This window comes from Arvicanthis niloticus, chromosome 3 (genome assembly GCF_011762505.2).
Source record: "Arvicanthis niloticus isolate mArvNil1 chromosome 3, mArvNil1.pat.X, whole genome shotgun sequence".
Taxonomy (NCBI): Eukaryota; Metazoa; Chordata; class Mammalia; order Rodentia; family Muridae; genus Arvicanthis; species Arvicanthis niloticus.
Window position 1 is genome coordinate 57,953,761 of NC_047660.1, and position 21,966 is coordinate 57,975,726.

Sequence of the window (21,966 nt, forward strand, 5' to 3'; positions counted from 1 at the left end):
AAGTTTCTATTAGGTTGTATTTTTTGCAAAGGATGAAGCTGATTGTGCTGCAGAAACAGATTAATTGGCAGGTTGGCTGAAAAACATGGAGGTGGGAAAGGTCTGTACACAGGCATTGTGGGAAGCACAGAAGGATGTCAAAGGCCAATGGAGAGAAGGATTAAAAGGGTATGTAATTGGGTTAGATATCTGTCTGCTGCTTAGGCCAGAAGAGGACACTGGTTCCACTGGACATGGAGATATGGACAGCTGTAAACTGCCATTTGAGTGCTGGCAACCTAACTGGATCTTCTGCAAAAGCAGTAAGTGCTCTTAGCTGTTGAACCATCCATCTGATGCTTCAGCCCCAAATACCAGTCTTCTATTATCTCTCTTGCTCACAGAGTGCTGAAATCCTATGAATTACTAACAGGCAGTGATCTGCCCCTAGCTGTCAGCCTCTCCCTGGCCCTATTAGTGGAGGACAGGTTAGTTACCAAGAGTGTATTGTTTTTCTTGCCGCAGTGATCAAAAAACACTGACAGAAGCAATCTAAGAGAGAAGGTTTGCTTTGGCCCCCAGTTTGTGGGCAATCCATCATTGCAGGAGAATTCATGGGGTCAGGAGTTGGAAGCAGCTAGTGACATGCATCCAGTCAGGAGGCAGAGTGAGACATGCTGGTGTTTACCTTGCTCTTCTTCCTAGTCTGCCCAGAACCCACCGTAAGGAATAGGTCCACAGGTAAGGCATGTCTCAACTAACCTAGAGAACCCTTCATAGGCATGATCAGAGGCTAGTCTCCCAGTTCATCTTAAATCCTGTCAAATTTACAACTAACCATCACCAAAAGAATTGTGAGAAAATTTGGTAGAGAAAATGTAGTTGAGAAATAATTGGTTTTCTGTTACTGGACTGGCAGGACTGGCGCTGCTCTCTTAGCAGGTCTTGGATTGGACAGCTGGTATTTGCTAGATCTTGTAATAGGTGCCAAAGATCCCACACCAGACACGCCAGTCACAGCCTCTGCTCTTGTAGAGTTTCTATTCTAGTGTAAGGGAGTCGTAATAAAGAGTAAAGAGAGAGTTTCCGCAGATGTTATCTGCCACAAATACAAGATGTGGCTGGGAGGCGGGTTTGTTTTTTTGTTGTTGTTGTTTTTTTTGTTGTTGTTGTTTTTTTTTTTTTGAGCTGCTAAAGTACACATAACAAAGTTCACCCGCCTAGCCAGCCATTTTTAAAGGAACATAGCTCAGCAGTAGTTTGCTCACACTGCCATAGAGCCAACCTGCAGAAATGTCCTCTATTGCAAAGTTGGAATTAACTTCATTAAACAACTGCCTTCCCCTTTCCCAGAATCTACCCCACTCTGGAAACCTGGGAATCTAGTGGTTGCTAGGCAAGTGCTGTGCCGCTGAGGCAGGTCCCCAGAGGAGGCATACAGCATTTGACTTCTGAGGGTTAAGGATCAAATAGGGTCAGTCATCTGCATGGGATTTAAAAGCCTGGGGGAGGGGGGTGGCATGGTGATGCCTGCCTGATGTTGCTACCCTTAGGAGGTTGAGGCAGGAAGATAATAATCTTGAATTCGACCAGCCTGGTTTGCATACTGATGAACATTTTAGCCTGAGCCACATAGCTAGACTGCTCAAACGCGAGACAAAGATCGAAAGGCCAATAATGACTGCTTGGGCCTCCTTGGCAAGACTTAGTAAGCCTCTTTAGAACCTTTTGTCTCAAGATTTACCATCTCCGAACACAATTCTCCTCCGTTTGGACTTCACTTTGTGGCTTAACCATTTGAACCTCGTTAGCGGTTAGACTTCCCGTATCTTTTGCAGGCAGCTAAATATGTAAAGCATGAACCTGGGTCCAGGAACCATCAGGACAGAAATGGGCTGCACAGGCGGAGCAATGGTCCGGAAGGCCGGGCCCCTTGGAGCCCCGCCCATGAGAAGCTCCGCCCACGAGATAGCTCGCCAGCTTCCCGCTCGCCTTGGGTGTCCTGTGGAGCCATGGGCGAGCATTGGGCGCTGAGCCCAGCGGCCGGCTCCTCATTGCTGTTGTGCTCAGCGCTGCTCGCTGTGGGGTGCACGCTAGGCCTGCTCCTGGGTCGCGGGCGGAGCGCGGTGGAGCGTTGGGTGCTCGCCTGGCTCTGCTACGACTCACTGGTACACTTCGTGCTGGTAAGTGTCGTGCATCTCCGCCGGCCTTGGGCTCTGCCCAAGTGAGGAGGGATGGGATCCCCACCCCCACCCCGCAGCCCTGATGTCTCTGGCGGTCGGATGGTGCAGCCTTTGGCCTTGATGGATCCTCCAGTTCAAACTGACTCCTCAGTTGCTGCCTGGTCTATCAAACGAATTGAGAATTGAGAATCAAACTTAGAATTGATAGAGGAATTTCTCTTCCTCCCTCTAAACTTGATTTAACTTTTGTAAGTCAGACATATCTAGAAACCCATTTCTTGTAGGTTTCCTAATTTTGTAGAATCTAGGTTTTTACACTATATCCTTATAGTTTTCTGAATTTCTTTGATACCTATTATCTTTCTTTTTATTCCTAATTTTATTAATTTGGGTATTATAATTCTGAGATTTTTTTTAAACGTCCCTTGATTTATTCAACTGCCTATTTATTATCCAATAATCTGTTGCTCAATCTTCTTTAGTCTATGCATTTCTGATTTAATGTACTCAAGATACAGGCAGAATGCAGCCAGATTCTATGCCAGGCTACAACCTGAATGGCCTCTAGCCCAGTTTGCAGTAGAGGTCTTCTTCCCCTCTGGAATCTCATGACCCAGGTTTCCACTGCCTTCATTTCTCTCAGTAACCTTATCTTCCAGACTTTTACCAGACTGTCCTGTCAAACTTTTCTTAGAACATTATAGACCTTTTCTAGCCCAAAGTTTCAAGCTGTTCACATTCTTACAACTCAGTTTTCCAAAGGCCCAGGAACCTCATGGTCAGGTTTACCAGATTTCTGTTTAGTTGCTTGTATTGTTGCTGCAATAAAATCCTGACAGAGGAAATTTAAGGAAGGAAAGGTTTGTTTTGACTGGCAGTTAGGGGTCATATTCTATTGTGGTGGGGAAGGTGTGGTTAAGAGCAGGAGGCAGCTCCCCCGCAGAGGGTCTGAAGTCAGGAAGTCCCAAGCCCAGGAATGGTAGGTACCACTCACATGTATCAGGGGTCTTTTCACCTCATAACCTGTTATAGAAAATCCCTGACAGGGAAGTGTTTCCATGGTGATCATAGATCCCATCAAATTGATAGTTGATGGTCAAGATTAAACATAACCTGGCAATCAAATTCACCTAAAATAAAGTGAATAATTTGTTTTTAATTTACTTGTTGGCAGAGGTCGGGAGGCATGCAGCTGTCATAGCATTGCATATGGGGAGCAGTCGACAGAGTCAGAGTCAGCTCTGTCCTTCTCACTGTTGGGATCTGAGGATCAAACTCAGGTCGTTGGATATGGCAGAAAGGCCTTTATCCACTGAGCCATCTCTGTAGTCCCTCACTCCACTTGAGAAATAGCTAGTGCAGCAGCTATTTCTGTTGTCTTACCCCCTCCCAGTTTTTAAAAATATAATCTTAAATACTTTTTTTTGGACAAAATCTGACCTACTCTATGTCTGAACAGACCTGCAGCTAATTTCCATAATCTTACAAAGAAAACACAGTGTTGGGCCATCATTTAGTTCTGAGTATTGCCAGTTAAATGAGTGCCGTGCCAAGTGTTTACACAAAGATGAGATTTCTTGTTTCCTAATAGTTAATGTGTAAGTTATTTCCCTCAAAGCCTTTGTTTAAAGAATTGATTTTTAAGCAACCACTTGAGTACACATAATCCCCCAGAGAGCAAAGGCAGTAAAACAGGTATAGTGTGTGTATCTGTTCCCCCAAACAGCTTGGGAACAACTTGAGTGCAATAAAAGTAAAGATGGTGTCTTAGCCAGAGTTTGACTGCCGTGAAGAGACACCATGACCAAGAACTCTAATAAAGGTCAACATTTAGCTGGGGCTGGCTTACAGGTTCAGTCCATTATCATCAAGGCAGGAATCTCATCCAGGAATCTGCATCCAGGCAGGAGCTAGGAGTTCTACAACTTCATCCAAAGGAAGCCAGGAGCAGACTGGCTTGGGGAGGGTCTCAGAGCCCACCCCCGCCTTTCTCCAACAAGGCCACACCTCCTAATAGTGCCACTCCCTGGGTTGAGCATATTCAAACCACCATAGATAGCAAAGAGAAGAAATTATAATGGTGGGATCCTGAGGCCCCAGAAGCAAAGTCTCTCTGAACCTCTGCACCTTCTACATTCTTCAAGTCAGGCATTAGAGACTAGAAGTTCTCTTCTCCAAGGTGGGTCATAGAAGCAGAGTGAACACACACACTCTTGCCCTGCATCGTTCTTGGAGCTGACCATTATACTGGTCCGGCCTCCATCTCAGGAACAGAAGCCAAGAAGAATCTGCAGACAGATCTTGCTGGGTGTTCCCCACTGTGGCCACTGATTTTCTGTGCTTTAATTGCACCTGTGCCATGAAATTCTGGCAAATTAGAGACTTGGGAGGATGATTGACTGTCATGCTTGAAGTCCCGAGATCATCTTCAGCGCCCCATAAAAACCAGATGTGGTAGTATATGCCCGGGACCCCAGCACTGGGGAGTCAGGTGCAGGATGTTTGCCACAAGTTCAAGGCAAGAGTGATCTACATAGTGAGTTCTAGGCCAGCCAAAGATAGGTAGAGACTCTGTTAGTAAGAATGTGCACCATCATAAAGCCTAGAATCACGCGGGAGAGGAGCCTCTGGGCATGAATGTGTGGAATTGTCCTGACTGTCAGTTGATTCGGGAAGATTGATGTGTGCTGGTGGACAGGTCTTAATTGTCAGCATGACCTGGACTGTGTAAGTGTTGAGTGTGGGATTGAGGGGTAAGTGTGGGATTGAGGAGTGAGTGTGGGATTAAGGGTGAGTGTCGGGTTGGGGTGAGTGTGGGGTAAGGGGTGAGTGTGGGGTAAGGGGTGAGTGTGAGGTTGAGGGTTGTCTTAGAATTTTACTGCTGTGAGCAGACACCATGACCATGGCAAGTCTTATAAAGGACAACATTTAATTGGGACTAGCTACAGGTTCACAGGTTCAGCCCATTATCATCAAGGTGGGAACATGGCAGCATCCAAGCAGGCATAGTGCAGGAGGAGCTGAGAATCCTACATCTTTACTGACTTCCAGGTATCTAGGACTAGGGTCTTAAAGTTCACGCCCATGGTGACACACCTACTCCAACAAGGCCACACCCCCATACAGTGCCACCCCCTCAGCCGAGCATATACAAAGCATCACAAGGGGTGAGTGTAAGAAGCAGCAGAAGGAAAAGCAGGCTGGTGGAGAACAGAGCAGCAGAGTTGTGGTAGGAGGAGGAGTGTGGGAGAGCAAGAAGCAGGTTCAAACAGGAAAGAGCTGAGTCTGGTGATGTTAGGAAGTGTGAGCAGGAAGGGAAGTGGGTGGAGAGGATGAGGAGAAGTATCACCTAGCAACAACAATAGCTGTCTGCTGGTTGAGTGTCAGAATTTGGGCCTTTTGTGTACCTTGTTACCCTGGGGACTGACTCGAATCTGGCCTCTTGTCCTTTGATGAGCCTCTGTGGGTTTTGTTACTAGCATACATGTTCCTGCAGTGCTCTGGTTAGCCTTGTTCTTCAGGATAGACAGTTGTCTCGGGGAGCCTGGGTTTCCTTTGCAGCGTGCATGCCCCTTAAGGTTTGTCTGTGTGTTAGGTGTTAATCTCTTCCCAGCTACCAACATCAGCTGTCTCTCACCTTATGCTGCTAGAATGTTAATCTCTGACTCTTTGGCCTAAAATGTCTTTCTTTACCCACTGATAAATCATTGGCTTCCTCAGCTGCCTTTTTACTCAGTCTCTCTGGTCTCCATCTTCCCTGCAGTTCCCTGGTACTGTCACCTTTGTCTCCTTTGATCCGAGGTTTAGTAAATGACTCGTGGGTGTGAGGCTTTGGCTATAAAGCCCAGCTGTTAAGTTGTCAGCCCTGAGGCGAGTACTCAGTGATTCTGCCCATTTTGATTGTCTAGATTAGGAGCCCTTTGACTAGAATTCACTTGTCTCCAACATCATGAATGTCACCTATCAAGAGCAATGGTTGTCTGTGGCTGAGTGTCAGAATGCTGTCCTTTTATGTGTACAAATATTTGGCACTTCAGATGCCAAGAGAATATTAGTTTCTCCCTCCAAAATAGTTTATACTTTCTCCTGACAGCAAAAACATGAATGTTTCTGTTTTCACTCTGGCTGCCATGATACTTAGACCCACGCAGCAGAGGGCGTCTGCATGGATGGCTCTCTCGGACCCCTGAGCTGGATTTTCTTTCCCCCTTGACTAAAAATTTTAAATTCATTTAAATGTTTTTGCTTCCATTAACATAAAATCTTTTCTTTTTCTTTTTTTTTTTAAATTGAGACAGGGTCTCACTTTGTAGTCTTGGCTGACTTAGAATTTGCTATGTAGAGCAGGCTGGCCTTGAACTCACAGGAATCTGCTTGCCTCTGCCACTGAATGCTGTAACATGGGTTCAAGGCCATCCTCAACTCCCTCAACTCCATAGCAAATTTGAGGCCACTCTAGGCTACATGAGACCCTGTCTCTGCAAAAACAAACAGGCTAGAAAGATGGCGCAGCAGTGAAGAGCACTTGTTGCTCTTGCAAAAGACCCAGGTTTGATTCCACATGGCAGCTCATAACCATTTTTAAATCCAGTTTCAAAGGACTTGATGCCCTCTTTTGGCCATTCTGTATACCAGGCACACAGTATACAGACACAGATACAGGCAAAAATCCATGCACATAAAAGATAATGTAACAATGACCAGTTTTTTATCATTTCCTTTGTTTTGGGGGTTATGGTTACATCGTTTCCACCTTCTCTTTTCCCCCAGGAAGCTATCCCTTATATTTCTCCTTACTCCCTCTCAAACGCATGATGTCTTTGTGCATTAACAGTTGTTACATGCATATCCGCACACACAGACACACGTAACTAAAAGCCTTTACCTGTGTGTATGGTTTAAGGCTGACCATTTGGCATTAGATAACCAATTGCTGTGTCCCCCTGAAGAAGATGATTTCTCTCCCTCTCAGCGTTCCTTAGTTGCCTGCGTTTTGTGTGAGGTTGAGGTGGTGTGGGCTTTCCCTCACCTACTTCAGCAAGCCCTTCTATTTATTCAGCTCATGTTTAGGTAGTCACGTTGGTGAGACTTTATAGGTGTAGCTTCCGACATTCCTAGGAACCACAGCCTCACACCAGAAATCAACCAACCAATCAATCAACCAACCAACCAAAAAATTAAGCCCCAAACCAGCAACAAAGCAAGCACAATGGAATCCCTGTGGCTTTGCTTTTAGACACGGTGTCTGGCTAACATGGGGTTGGCTGGATATGGTGGCACACACCTTTAGACCCAGCGCTTGGAAGGCAGAGGCAGGTGGATCTCTGAGAGGTCAAGGGCAGCCTTGTCTACAGAATGGACAGCCAGAGCTACATAGTGAGACCCTGTCTTGAATGAATGAATGAATGAATGAAACCCAGCTAACCGTTCTTTCATCATTTGAGTAGGCAGGCTCTGGGGGTGAAAGGAAGAATATGAGGCATGGGTACAACAGACGTACACTGGAATCCCCGAGCTACCCTCTGCTATTAGGAAGCCACAGGCAGGACCCTCCCACAGCAAACACTTCCTGTGATGAAGAAGATAAGGGGGGTGGAAACTACTGCTCTCGGTCTCCTTATCTATTGCCCTAGCTTGCCTTCTGTTGCTGTTGTACTCTGACCAAAAGCAGAAGGGAAGGAAAGGGCTTATTTCACCTTTTGCCCTCAGGCCACCGTCCTTGTGGAGGGATGGCAGGCAGCAACCATGTGGAAGGCTGCCTTGCTAGCCCACACACTGGCACATTGTGGGCTAGCTTTCTAGTAAGCTGTGCTCTCCTGCATCATCAATCCAGAGAATCCCTTAGGGTCATGGCTACAGGCCAATCTGGTCTGGGCAGCTCCTCAACTGAAACTCCTTCCCTACTGGCTTTGTCATGGAGACAGGGGAAGCTAACTAGCACATCCATAAAACCTGGAAATAGCTGTTCTCCTCAGAGGGTTGCTGGAAACCCAGGAGGGAAGGGGCTAGCACTTAAAATCTTAGTGCGTGACTGAGACAGGAGGATTTTGAGTTGGAGGCTAGCCCCAGCCACAAATTGAAACCCTCCCTCTAAACAACAGCAAACAATTATGAGGATCAAATACCAGTGATTCCAAGTAGTGTTTCTCAAACTTGGCCATGCATGTAGGTCACCCTGGGATTGGCTGAGATTCTGCACTTGTTTAAACTCCCAGATGATTCCCAGCTCCAGGGTTCTTGCTTCGAGGACATAGGGTACCTGGCACTTCCCCAGCCTCAAAGATTGCAGTCCCCTCTGTCTGCGTCCCACACCAATTCCCCTCCAACCTTTATGTTCTGTTCCTGTACCACATAGCCTAAGCTCCATGTCCTCTCACAGCAAGCTCCCAGGCTTCCCCTCTAGTCCTTAACCGAAGAACAGCTGTCTCAGCAGAAATGAGGATTGCCTCAACAGGACAGATGTTCTCACGTCCTAAATCCAGCACTAAGCTGAGTGTCACGGGTACAACGCAACTAGTGTGATTGACTCCAAGGCCATCACTAGCCACTGGTTAATGTCAGGTGATGTCTGTCTGCTGAGGCTGGGAAAGACTACATCAAAGCAGAGTGATCGTGTCAGTAAAGAGTGGTAGCGGACTTGAGCCTGGGGAGGGGGCTGCAGCAGCCAGTCCTCCTGTAAACAGTGGTACAGGCTTAGCATGACTGATTAGGCTGAGACCCATTGGTCGGATCGTGAATTACTAATGTCACATACAGTCACATGAGGGTCCACTCTCACCCCACCCACTTCAGTCTCCACTCAATTCTCAGTACCACATTGTTTTCTGAGTCTTCATTCAAATACTGTTAAAGCTAAAACTCCAAAATACGTTTACATACAAATTAGCCTCATTGTGTATGTGTTTTTAAAAAAATTTCTGTAAAGCCCTTTTTGTCCTGCTAAATAAATGAGTCCACGTGTCATTTCCTGTGTGCTATTTAATCCCAGTTGCTTTGCCAGGCAAAATTTTCTAGAAATCTATAAAATACCCTGTTAAAATTTACAGGTTTGGAATACCTAAAGAGACAAGTGAGATGGGGTTTTATTAACTTCCTCTGCCATGGTACATGGTTCTTTTTAAAGAGACTTCACTAGCTGCTCAGTTAGATGGAATTAGTTCACTCCTGTTTTAACCTTGCAATTAGGAAATATCCAATTTTTCAGGCCAAATATCTTGATATCCAGAACCTTTTATTATTATTTTTTTAAATAGGGAAACTTGAAATACAGGTCTTGGTAACCTTCTGGAGACCTCATTAGACAGCAGAGAAAACCTTGCCCAGCTTCTGCCATCTACAGCGAGAGACAGCAGCATGAACACTCCCATGGCCGTTTACCGTACGGTCATGTGTGGGAGTAGAAGAAGCCATGTGTGAATGTGTACTGTTGACATGGCTGTGTCAGGGACTCCATGCCTCAGACCCATGGGAATGGCAAAGCCTTCCCTGGGTCAGGCTCAGGGAGCTAGCACAGCCTCCCTGTGGTCCCTGTGTGAATGCTGACAGCATGTACAGAAAGCATTATACTCCTGAATGTGTGTGTCCGTGTGTCTGTCCTTTCTTCATTCCCTCACTGTCCCAGTCAGGTTTGCAGGACTAAATGGTGCGGGATGCTGTGGGCTTGGGTAATAGGTTTTGGTTTGGCTTCTATTTTTTCTCCCTTTGGGAATTTCATACACTATAATTTAAAAATATTCTTTCCTATCCTCCACCTCCTCCTCCCATACCCTCCAGCCCTCATCTGCACCCACCCAACTTGCTGTTCTTTCTCGCTGGTCTCATTGATGATATCCATTCAGATTGATGATTACTTTTTCTTTCCGTAGTGTACATGGCACCTTCTAGCACTATGGACAATAGCCAGTAGAGTGAAGCTTCCCGTTGAACACCAGCTAGATTTCTTCATGTTCTGTGCCATACGTATGTGGTCTCTCCCGCAACAAGGCCTTACTGTAAGGCTGTGGATTGTAACCGACAGCACTGGCAGTAACCTGTAGAGTTTGGGGGTCGTCTGTGGGTCCCCTTTGGCCAGTGACTCAAAAAGATGCCCAATCCTATTACTGGGGATATTTTACTTGGTAGCACCTGATGTCTAACTGGGTGTTGTCCTTCCCCTGAGATGTTGGCTCTGTTTACATTGCTTTCGTGTATCTGTGTGTTGTAAGAAGTTTCTACAGTACTAGGTCTTCATTCGGATTGTTCATTGCTATTACCATTTGTGTATATGTATGAGTATGAACTGCGGCTCTTCCATGGAAGTCTGAGGACAACTTTGTGCACTTGTTTCTCTTTCATCTCTATGTGGCTTGTTCAGGAAGTGCCTTGACCTGATAAGTCATTTTGTCAACCTGATTTCTGAGACAGGGTCTCATTATGTAGCTCGGACTGGCCTAGAATTGGAGATCCTCTTGCCTCAGCCTCCTAGGAACTGAGATTAATGGTGTGTGTGCCACCACCACGCCCAGCCATGTTTTGTATTTTTTTTATTTATTTTATGTATATGGGTGCTTTTTCTGCATGCATGCTTGCACACCAAGAGAGGGCATCAGGTCCCGTAATAGATGATTGTGAGCCACCATGTGCTTGTTGGTAACTGAACTCAGGACCTCTGGGAGAGCAGCTAGTTCCCTTAACCAGTGAGCATCTCTCAAGGCCTTATTTTTAGTATGCTAGTGTCTTAGTTAGGGTTTTACTGCTGTGAGCAGACACCATGACCAAGGCAACTCTTATGAAGGACAACATTTAATCAGGGCTGGCTTACTGGTTCTGAGGGTAGTCCATCGTGGAAGGAAACATGGCAGTGTCCAGGCAGGCATGGTGCTGGAGGAGCTGAGAGTTCTACATCTTGTTCAGAACTTAGCCAGGAGGAAATTGTATTTCAGGCAGCTGGGAGGAGGGTCTCAAAGCCCACCCCCTATGACACACTTCCTCCAACCAGGTCACACTTACTCTAACAAGGCCACACCCCTAATAGTGCCGATCCCTTGGCCAAACATATACAAGCCACCACAGCTAGCTTTCAAAACTGATGTAATATAGAGTCTCATTGTAGTTTGGATCTACTTACTCCTGATTGCAGAAAGTTCTGGAGATTTCTTCACATGCTTACGGCCCTTTGTACTTTCTGTGAGAGACGGTCACATCGTCTGTCCACTTCCTGACTGATTCATTGACTTGCTCCTTTGGTGTTAAAATTGTGGGTACTCTTTTTGGTTATTTTTTTTTAATTCTTCATATACTCTGGATATTAATCTGTTACAGTGGATATGGACCATATGATATTGCAGAAGACTTCTGAAGCTAGTAACCGACTTTGTTGATTATGAAAATGTCCATGTCAACGTCATGCTTCAGAGCCTAAAATAACTTAAAAGTAAAATAACAGTTAATTAGATGGCTTTTGATGTAGTTACTGTGTAGTTAGAGTACTCTTGGTTCAGGATCCCCTGGGAATCTTTAGAACCAGGGTCCCTGCTCTCGTTCTGTGACCAGATTCTGCCTCCTGTGTCTTGCTGAGTTTGTGGTTGGGGAGGGTATGTGTGTATTAGTATAGCCTCTGCAGTGGGCCTGGGTCTAGTCATTTGTGTTTCTCCCAAGTTCTTTCATGGTCAGAGCAGGCCAGGCTCAAGTCACAGAACCTTCCAGAGATACCGTCCGGAAGAGGAGACAACAAATGGGAAGTTCTTGGGTCATCATGGGATATGGAATCCCTCATGGGACCCTGTGACAGCTCTCACAAGAGCATTGCTGTAAAAAGACCAGGCCGGGTTTGAGATGCGACTCTCTCTCCACATGCCCTCCACTGCTTTCCATCCACCAGACGCCAAGTCTTCTAGACTCTCACCCACTGAATTGCTGAGCTGAATACTTTTTTTCCCTCTGAAATTAGCCCTTCTGAGATGTTCTGCTGTGGTAATGAAAAGCTGGCCGGTGATTGGGAACCAGGTGTGTGGTTGCAGCGAAGGGTTGCCAGCCCTTAGCCTTGCTATTTGGTTTCAAGACATTCAGTGAAGAGGTGCTTAGAAAGATCTAATGCTATCAGGATTGTGAAGTTGCTTTAAAAGAACACCCTGGCTCCTGCCTCTCTGGCTTCCTGTCTCACTGTGTGAACTTTCCACTTCATCCATGCGCCACCAGAAAACCAACTGCTGGGCTGAGCTGTAGTCAGAAGGCTGTACCAGAGCCAAGTGGTGCTCTTGGAACTTCAAAACTGATTGTGAGCTAAATAAACCTTCTCTATATAGTACCCAGTCTATTTTGTTATAGGAACAGAAAGCTGACTAAGTACCAAGCAGTGATATGTGTATTTTTAAACGTTTGCATTCTTAACAAAGTTGCAAGATTCAAAGATGGGCAAAGGATAGACATCCCGGTGAAGGAGATACCCAGATGGTCAACCGCACATGCAGAGAGGCTCAGCATTACCCATCATTACGTAGTTATGAGTCAAAATCTGCAAGATACCACTTTACACCCACAAAATGACTATTCTAAAACAGCAGCAGCAGTAAAAACAACAGATGTTATCTAGCAAGAAGAGACATTTCTGGCAGAAGCAGCCTCCTCAGGTGTTTCCCTTGGCCTCAGTGGCAGCTTCAAGAGATGACAGTGTGTTATCACAACTTGGGTGTAGGTGTTGATGCAGTCTGATAATCTTCAGTTATTTGAGATAAGATCTTGTGTATCCCAGGGTGGCCTAAAGGTTTATCTGACCCGCCCCCCCCCCCAGGTGTCATGCCCCACAGGTTGAGAACCACTGCCCTAATACATTCACTACCTCACTCAGCTAGCCCTCTAATCATAGGCCTCTCAGTTTTACGTGTGTGTGTGTGTGTGTGTGTGTGTGTGTGTGTGTGTATGTGTGTGTGTGTGTGTGTGTGTGTGTGTGGTGAGGGGTGGCTGGCCTATAATTCACAGTATAGCCCACACTGGCATTAAACTATGTACAAGTATTTGCTGCCATGCCTGGTCTAAATCTCCAATGAAGAAAATGCATTTTAGATCGACGTGGACAAAGCACACTTACTAATCAGGTGGTCCAAAAAGAATGCCATGGAAAAAGCATAAACCAGCTTCCTTCCAAGCCCATGTTAACAGACGTTAGAGTAGAGAAAGAACTGAATGACACTCAAGAGAGAGCATGAAAGTCAGAGAAAGGCAATCACTGTGGGATGAACAGAAGCCTCTCATAGGCAAGTCCTGGCCCACGTACAAAGCAAACTAATGCAGCATGATCTTGAGCCACTCAAGTAGGGAAGGATCCTCCACCTATAACTTTAGCACTTAGTGACACATAGGTAAGATGCTGGATTAGTAAAGAAAAACCATCTGTGGTCCACTGCAGTGAATACTACCACTACAAGCAGAGTAGGAATGGCTCTTGGGTGGCTTTTCTGGTTTTAGAATCCACTGACAGAAAATAGAGAAGGCAAATATGCTTACAGAACCAGGATGAGAATGTAATCTGTGTGTATTGTCATCCATGTTAGCAAGCAAAATGGACAGGAGTTGGCCTTTGGGAGCTGTAAGGAGAGTATGGGAGTGGAAGGCTCTTGTGTTCTTAGAAGGAGCCTACAGTACACAGATGAATGGGTGGGCAGACACTTTCACTCCCTTACTGAAGTCGCACATTTGGTTAATTAATGGAAGAATGCTATACCTATATCTAATAAATGATTTTTTTTCAACAACTGGCATTATAAAATCAGAGACATGTTTTTATATAGGAAAAAAAAATAAGTGAGGTTTCTGCACAAGAAAAGATGCATTGTTGTATGAAATAGAGTAAGCCCAGATTTACTGATGGGAGAACTGGGATGGGGTATGTATACACGAATAAAAGTGACGAAACAGGGTACCAAGAGCATAAATGTCAGAGGAGGAAAAGCTGCAGGAAAACTTAGTCAGGGCAACCAACATCACATCAGATACACCAGTGCGTTCTAGCTGTTTGATTTCTGGAAACTTGGGCAAAGAAAGGCTTCCATGATGAGGGAATACTAAGATACCTGCAGACATGCTATCACTAAACGTCAAAAGAAAGCCTGTACCTGTTCAAAGCCTCCCTGCATTTGCCCTTATGTAGCATAGGAGGGGCCTCAACCCTGCCTTAGACATTTGTCGGCCACATGTGTTTTATTTTTACAGTTAAAAGAATAAACTGCTGTGAGATTCTTCTTCAAGATTTAAGATTTTTAGAATAACCTAGAACTAATTTTTTTTTCTGTACAACAGTCAAGCACTCTCCTTGTGTAAAATTTTGACTTGTCTTTCTTACATAAGAACATACCTCTGATTTTATAATGCCAGTCATTAAAAAGTACACTTATTATAAGGTTTGGCCACGTTCATTTCCCAATCTGGGTAGCCTCCAGAGATGATGTGGTCCTCCAGGCCACTGGCCAAAATGTGGACAGCTTACAGAGGGGAGGAGGGCTGCTGCCATACCCTGCTATGTATGTCTGCTGTGCCACCCTGTGGTGGCGAGGCTAAACAGGCCCTTTTCTTCTCTCTAGGAAGGCGCTTTTGTCTACATGTCTATAGTAGGACGTGTTGCAGATTCCCAAGGCTTGATTGCATCTTTATGTAAGTAATTAAAAACATTTGCATTTGAAATGTCTGAGGAGATTAATGGCAAGGATGGCTGTCAGTTGACTGAATGTCTACATCACATATTGTATGATTCCATTTACAGGTCCTGTCCAGAAGAGGTGAATCTTTAGAGATGGATAACAAATTAGTGGTTGCTTGGGGCTGGGGATGAGTGGGACAGGGGATGACTGCTGGTGGGTGTGGCTTTCTCTTTGAAATGTTCTTGCTTAGATTGTGTCTATTCAAATCTGTGAATGTACTAAAATTGGGATTGTGTGCCATGTGAATTACATCTCAGCAAAGCTATATATTAAACAACGTGTATACAGCCGGGTGTGGCTCAGTGGTGAAGTGCTTGCCTGACACGTGTGACATCCCCCTCCCCCCCCCCCGTGCAGCACTGTAAAACAAAGAAAGAACATCAAAAGGCCTGCAGTGTTTAAACTGGGTGCTTCCCCTATATATTTTTATATAAATTTATTTTTAAAAAATCGATTCTTACTCAGTGTGGGTTTGTGCTTATGGGCAGTATCCTCAGAGGCCAGATGGGGGTGTCAGCTCTGCTGGAGTTGGAGTTACATGTAGTCGTGAGCTGCCCAATGTGGATTCTGGTAGCTAAACTCAGGTCTGAAAGAAGGACATACACTCTTAATTTCTGAGCCATTTCTCCAGCCCACAATTGACTTTTGATTGTATCCTTATACCCGTCTTTTTCTAGATAATTCTCTAAATTCCTCCTGCCCTGTAGAGCTATCAAGTAGTTTCCCCATTTTCTTAACACTGAATGTAAATGGACCAGCGTTTCCTCAGTTAACACTGACTTCCCAGCGTGTTCTGTACTGACTGATATGGCTAAGTCAGTGAGCCAGACACCAGCATCTCTGTCACTCCCTTCAGGTTTGGGATCTGAAATTCTGCACTGTGTGCTGTGTGTCCTCCTTTGTCCTAATTTTATTATTTCACTCTGCTTTTATTTTATCTTGATTTATTTATTGAGTGTCTAGGTGTGTGGTATATGCAAGTATATGTGGGTGTGTGTTTTATGTTCTTATTTCTTTTATGACTTTAATTTTTATTTATTCATTCTCTCTGTGTATGTGTTCGTGTGCATGTGTGCATGCCCGTGAAGGACAGAGGACAGGTTTGGTTGCCAGGCTTGGTGACAGGCACCCATACCAGCTGAGCCATCTTGCCAGTCCTAATTTATGATATTATTTTATTATCTTATCTTTTAGTACTGAGGATGGAGCTAGGACCTTGCTTGTGTTGTTAAGCATGCACTGTGTTCCTTTTCCATGTCACCCCAGCCCTGTGGTATTTTCATCAAGTCCTGAAATCACATGCTCACACCAAGGTCTGTGTGGACACTCTTATTCATGTCAGCGTTAGAAAATGTCTGAAGAATTGAACTGTCTCAGTTCAGTCATTACTTCCGAAAACAAAATGTGTCATCTTTGGGCCCTCCAGTCCTGTGCTGTGGGCAGGCAGGGATCCAAGCCCCTTTGGCCAGAGTCTTCCTACTATAGTGGGGGATGTCTGTATTAAACTTCCCTTCAGGTTGGCTGGAAAGTCTCGAGGCTCGAAGACCCAGTCTGAGTCACTACCTTCCTTGTGTGTTCTATGGTCCCCTTTGTCGGAAGCCATACTGCAGCTCCCACCCTGGTCACCCTGCCTGGGCATCAGTGGAAGGGAACAGCCCAGGTGTGGCCCAAGTCCATGAAAAGACGATGCTGAGGGGCCTTTCTATCACTGCCTTTAGGTGAACTGCCCTGTATTATGACAGCAAATGCTCAAGAGCACTTGCTTCTCCAGAGGGTTCTGGCCACATCCTGGCCTTGGCTTCAGGCTGTGGGATACCCTCCTCCCTCCTGCATGGCTACCATGCAGGCAGCAGTGGTGGGGCTAAGGAAGCCTCCTTCTGCCGTGGCCTTGCCTCCTTTCCCTCTGAACCTCTGCCTCCTGCAGTTGTGAATCATAAAATAGATGGAACTGATCGCATTATCATGCTTTTTAACCCTTAGATGTTCAGGCACAGCAAACTGGGCAGCAGGTAGAGTTCAGCAGCCAAGGTCACACCAGAGGCTCCTGTACCAGGTCTGGACGGCGGGGCCTCAGGCCCCATCTCATGGACCTCTAGATCCAGACATTGTGTTTTCTGGCCTGGGACCATTGCATCTGTTCTGCTCTGGAGCACCCATTCTTTACCCAGTCATCCCCTATGATGTAAGGCTGAACTCAGGATCCAGTGTTTTGTTTGCCGGCAAGCCTGGTGGTACATACCTCTAATCACAACACTTAGGAGGGTAAGGCAGGAGGATTGCTAGTTGGAGGTCAGTCTGGGCTACATAGTAACACTATCTCAAAAAACACAAAGGACTGGGGTTATAGCTCACCGGGCGAGTGCTTGCCTAGCCTGCAGAAAGCAGTAGGTTTGGTCCCCAGATCAAACCACAATAGTGGCAGTAAAAACAATAAGTAAATTTAAAAATTACATACGTTGATGTGCAGTAAACCTGGAAGGCGCCCCGACATTTTCATAGAGAAGAGGACTGGACATCAGCCCTCTTGATCATGGAGACCAGACACTGTGCTTTCTCCTGTGAAGTGGGCCATAGAGTTGTCAGATGAGTCCATCACATTCTCTTAGGGGATCAGCCTCATCCCATTCTGTTCCTACCAAGCCTGCCAGTAAGACCCTGGGGTTTACTGTCTTTCCAGATGCAGCCCTCACAGGTCCTTGCTTAGTGGCCTCCCTGTGCTAGGGTGGACATCACAGTGGCAGGTCCAGAGTCAGGCACCTTCCTGACTCAGCAGGGTGAAGAGGGTGAAGAATCATTAGGGCATCTTCCTGGGTCTGTTTTTAATCTAAGCACCACTTTTGTCCTTCCTAGTGTGAGCCACTTTCAGACAGCCCTTATGGCTTAGTGGCTACATTCTCAAGGCCCAGCAGAGACACCCCCATATGTTCAAAAATACTTGTTAGATAAGGGGTGAGAGAGATGCCTCAGTGATTATGGGTACTGACTGTTCTAGAGGATCTGGGTCAATTCTTAGCACCACATAGTGGGTCACAGCCATCTATAATCCAGTCCCATGGGATCCTCGCCACCTTCTGACCATCACCAGGCACCAGGAATGCACAGGGCACACACAATGCAGGCAAAATACCCAGACACCTAAAATAAGTAATCATCAAAAAGAATGACTAGAGACTATGGTTTGGGCTTTCTGTTTTTAATGTCTAAGCATTCACTAATCTCTTCGCTCTTAAAGCATTGACATTTTATGTAAATGACTTTCCTAGACTTTGACTACCTCGATTGGTTTATTTTACCTCTTGTTTATATATTTATGTTTAGGGAATTTCTTTCTTTTCAATACTGCCTTGCTTTCCAATTACTGCAGTTATTTCTGAACATGGCAGTGGCTTACCAAAATCTAGTGCTGTGTGTGGCTTTACACAGAGACTCTTCACCTCTTGGCCTTTCCCTCAAGACAGCCTTTTTTGTCTCCTTTTCTTTTTTAATTTTTTAATTGGATATTTTATTTACATTTCAGATGTTATCCCCTTACTCCATCCCCGCCTCCTGCTTCTATGAGGATGAGGCTCAGCCGTTAAAGGCTCACAAACAAAAATATAAGAGACAGCCTTTCTTGAGAGACCTTAGTCACTAGTCCCGAGGCATCCTGTCTCTGGCCACTGTGAGATGAGAGCTTCCTACCACTCTGACCAGTCAGCCATCAGAGCTCATTTCTAACCAGTTACACCTTCTCCATGTAACATGCTTGAAGGGAGAGAGGTAGAGATACCCACTCTTTTACTCTCAGAATGTGAGTTTGAGATCAGCTTGTATGACTTTTACCATTTAAAAATTAATCAGGTACTCACTTTGGCAGCACTTAACACTAAAATAGGAACCATACAGAGATTAGCCTGGCCACCTTTCAAGGATCACATGCAAATTCATGAAGCATCCCATGAAAATTAACAAAATGATTATGGCTTGGAGGCATGGCTTGTGGTTAGGAGCCCTTGCTCCTCTTACAGAGGACCTGAGTTCAGTTCCCAGCAATTGTACTGGGCAGTTCACAGTCACTTATAACTCAGTTCCCGGATGCCGAGCGCCTTGTATAAAAACCAACTCCAAATGGATCAAGAACCTTACTTAAGTCTTGAAGTGCTAAACTGCTAGAGAGACTTTTAGGGACAACACCTCAAGATAAAGACACAGGCAAGGGTTTTCTGAACACATCCAATAACACAGGAAATAATAGAACTGGCAAGTGGAATTGTGTAAGATTTAATATTTCTACTGTAAGAGAATAAGGAGAGCACAGAAGGAAAGATAATCTTTACCAACCATACTTCCAGCAAAGATCAATAACCAGAATTTTAAAAGAACTCAAAAGAAGTGTCAGAACCAAATCATCCAATCAATAAATGGGCAAATACCACATCTCTGTAAATCTAGATGAAAAGGTATATACTATGTATTGCAGGAAAGCAGAAAATTGCAGCTTAGAGGAGAAAGAGAGCAGTAGGAAGTGGGACCAGAGAGGGTGAGGGGGGGTGAGCGTGAACAGAGCACACTCATCAGAAAGGGACCAGAGAGGGTGAGGGAGGGGTGAGCATGAACAGGGCACACTCATGTGCTTGTCTGAAACTGTCATAATGTAGCCCATTAGTCTGCACACTGCCTAAAATCTTAACACGAATATTTGCCAGTTGAAAGACTAAGCATGATATTCTATCTTTAGGGAAAGAATACGGCAAGGCTGACACAAGATGGCTATATTCTGATCCAACCATTGTGTCTTTGGAACTCCTGACTGTTGTCCTGGATGGGTTCCTGGCATTGGTCCTCATTTATGCCATAGTCAAAGAGAAATATTACAGGTAAGTCTGTTCCCACCAGCAAGAAGGGGGACATTAGCTGCCCAAGTGACATTTGGATGTAGTTGCAGGCACATTTGTCCACAAGACAAAGCTTTACGGAAGACTTCAAGACAAGATGTAAACCTTTGTGGTGAAATCTCAGATGGGAAAGAGTGCTCCCTTCTCTTCTCCCTCTCACTCTGGCCCTGCTCACTCGCTCCCACTTTTAAGATGATTAGCAGTAACACTTAATTTTTCTCGGTTCCTTTAACATTATTTTGGCTTCATGACTACAATTGCAGACACGTTACAAATTCGCATGTGTGTCGTCTCAAACTCTGATTGACGATGAGTCGGGCACAGGAAATGAAGACCCTTGATTGACGTGTTTCATTTACTCTCCACAGTACCTTTTGAGGAAGGATTGTTGTCACCTTTTGCAACAGATGAAGCTGACTGGTGACAAGATTCATACCCAGGTCTCTTTGAGGGTCGGAGGTGACCTCACTAGGTCCTCCTGAGAACACTGCTGGGATAGGGCAGTGTTGCTTCCCCAAGGAAAGATAGCGTTTTCGCTGTCTAGGCTGACATGGCCCATTAAAGAAGCACCACACTGGAGCCCACAGACATCTGTAGTCGAGGCTGTTGAGGCTGCTCTAAAGATGCCATGATTCAGAGTGCCAAGCCGTGCCTGTTTCACTTCATGTCTTCTCCCCACAGGCACTTCATACAGATTGCCTTGTGCGTGTGTGAACTCTACGGCTGCTGGATGACCTTCTTCCCCGAGTGGCTTGTCGGAAGCCCCAACCTCAACACCAGCAGCTGGCTCTACCTTTGGGTCTATTTGGTGTTTTTTAATGGCCTGTGGGTTCTGATCCCAGGCCTGCTGCTGTGGCAGTCATGGTCAGAACTGAAGAAGAGAGATTACCAAGAGGCCAATTTAGCGAAGAAGCATCAGTGAATTCTCAGAGCAGTCCTTTCTGATGTCCCGCTTTCCGAGTCAGAATTGACCAGAATTCCATCTGTGCTTCCTTTTCACAGTGTTTTGAAGCAGCCATTACAGATGGGCTGGAAGGTGGCAAACTTGGCTGTTAGTTTTAGCTCTTTGATTAAATGATAATATAAAGAAAGAACTTGGGGTGGGATTCAGTAGTCTTGTGTTTACCTAGCACTCACAAGGCCCCGAGTTGTACTCTTAACACTACAAGGGGGTGGTGACAAAGTTTTCACTTGTAAAAAGATCATATTTAATTAGACGCTCGATCATGGCTAGCAGAATTGTTATGCCATGTTAATAAGGGAGTATAGCAGGACACTGTAAGGAGTAGGATAAATTTTTACTCCAAAACAAAATAAAACAGAACAAAAAACAAACCTTTTTGCTTCGGCTTTTCTTCTTCTCAGTGGTCTCTTGGGGTTAGTGACATAAACCTAGAAGTAAAAGGAATTGGTTCTGTTTATATATACTCATACTGTTTCAAATTTGTGTGCTCAACAGAGAGCAGTAGTGGTGTCCGGAGTAGTGGTGTCCGTTTGTACTTGGGAAGCTGAGGAGGGTCATGGATTTGAGGCCAGTCTGGGTGATATTGCAATGTCTATTAGAGAGGGGGGGAGGAGAAGGAAAGGGAAGGGAAGGGAAGGGAAGGAAGGGAGAGAGAGAAAGAAAGAAAAGAAGCAAACAAGACAGAAAGAAAGGAAAGAAGGAAGGAGAGGGAGGGAGGGAGGAAGGAAGGAAGGAAGGAAGGAAGGAAGGAAGGAAGGAAGGAAGGAAGAGAATCAAAGTGTCAGGAGCAGAGGGTAGAACTATGGCAACACACAAAACCCAAAAATGTAGTAAATCTTAACAATACAACTACAAAGTAAATTCCAAAAGATCTCATGCAGTGCCATTCGTGCCCTGACAGTCTTGGCGACTGAGTAGTGGAACACAAGCTTGTTGTCTGTGCCCTGTACCAAGATGGGGCCAGGCCATGCTGAGTTTCAAGCCCTGGTTCCAGGAAGTGACTGCATGGTTCTCTTACAGGTGGGAGAGGGTACCCACAATAATACTAAACCCTACTTCTGCTCAGGAGAGCACCCACACCTGGATCCACGCCTGCTTCATGGTAGTGGGCACTGGAGCCGCTCACTCTGTGCCCTGCTCTTGCCAGTCTGGCTACTGGTTCAGTTTTGCTTTCCTCCCCTTCATCTTCTTAGTCATTTTGTTAAATATAAAAGCCAGTGCCTCCTGCATCCTAGGCAAGCACTCCTCCACTTGCTATCCCGTGGTTCTTGGGGGTTTTTTGAGACAGGGTCTCA

The 21,966-nt window shown here is 45.4% G+C and overlaps 1 protein-coding gene across 1 annotated transcript; it reads left to right on the forward strand.

The window, feature by feature from the left end:
* Nucleotides 1–1,927: 1,927 nt before the first annotated feature.
* On the forward strand, nucleotides 1,928–21,042 carry Ebpl (EBP like). Its single transcript, XM_034498240.2, has 4 exons — nucleotides 1,928–2,162; nucleotides 14,717–14,786; nucleotides 19,551–19,689; nucleotides 20,389–21,042. The coding sequence occupies exons 1-4, from the start codon at nucleotides 1,992–1,994 to the stop codon at nucleotides 20,627–20,629; spliced, it is 621 nt and encodes a 206-aa protein (XP_034354131.1). The 5' UTR covers nucleotides 1,928–1,991; the 3' UTR covers nucleotides 20,630–21,042.
* The last annotated feature ends 924 nt before the right edge of the window (nucleotides 21,043–21,966 follow it).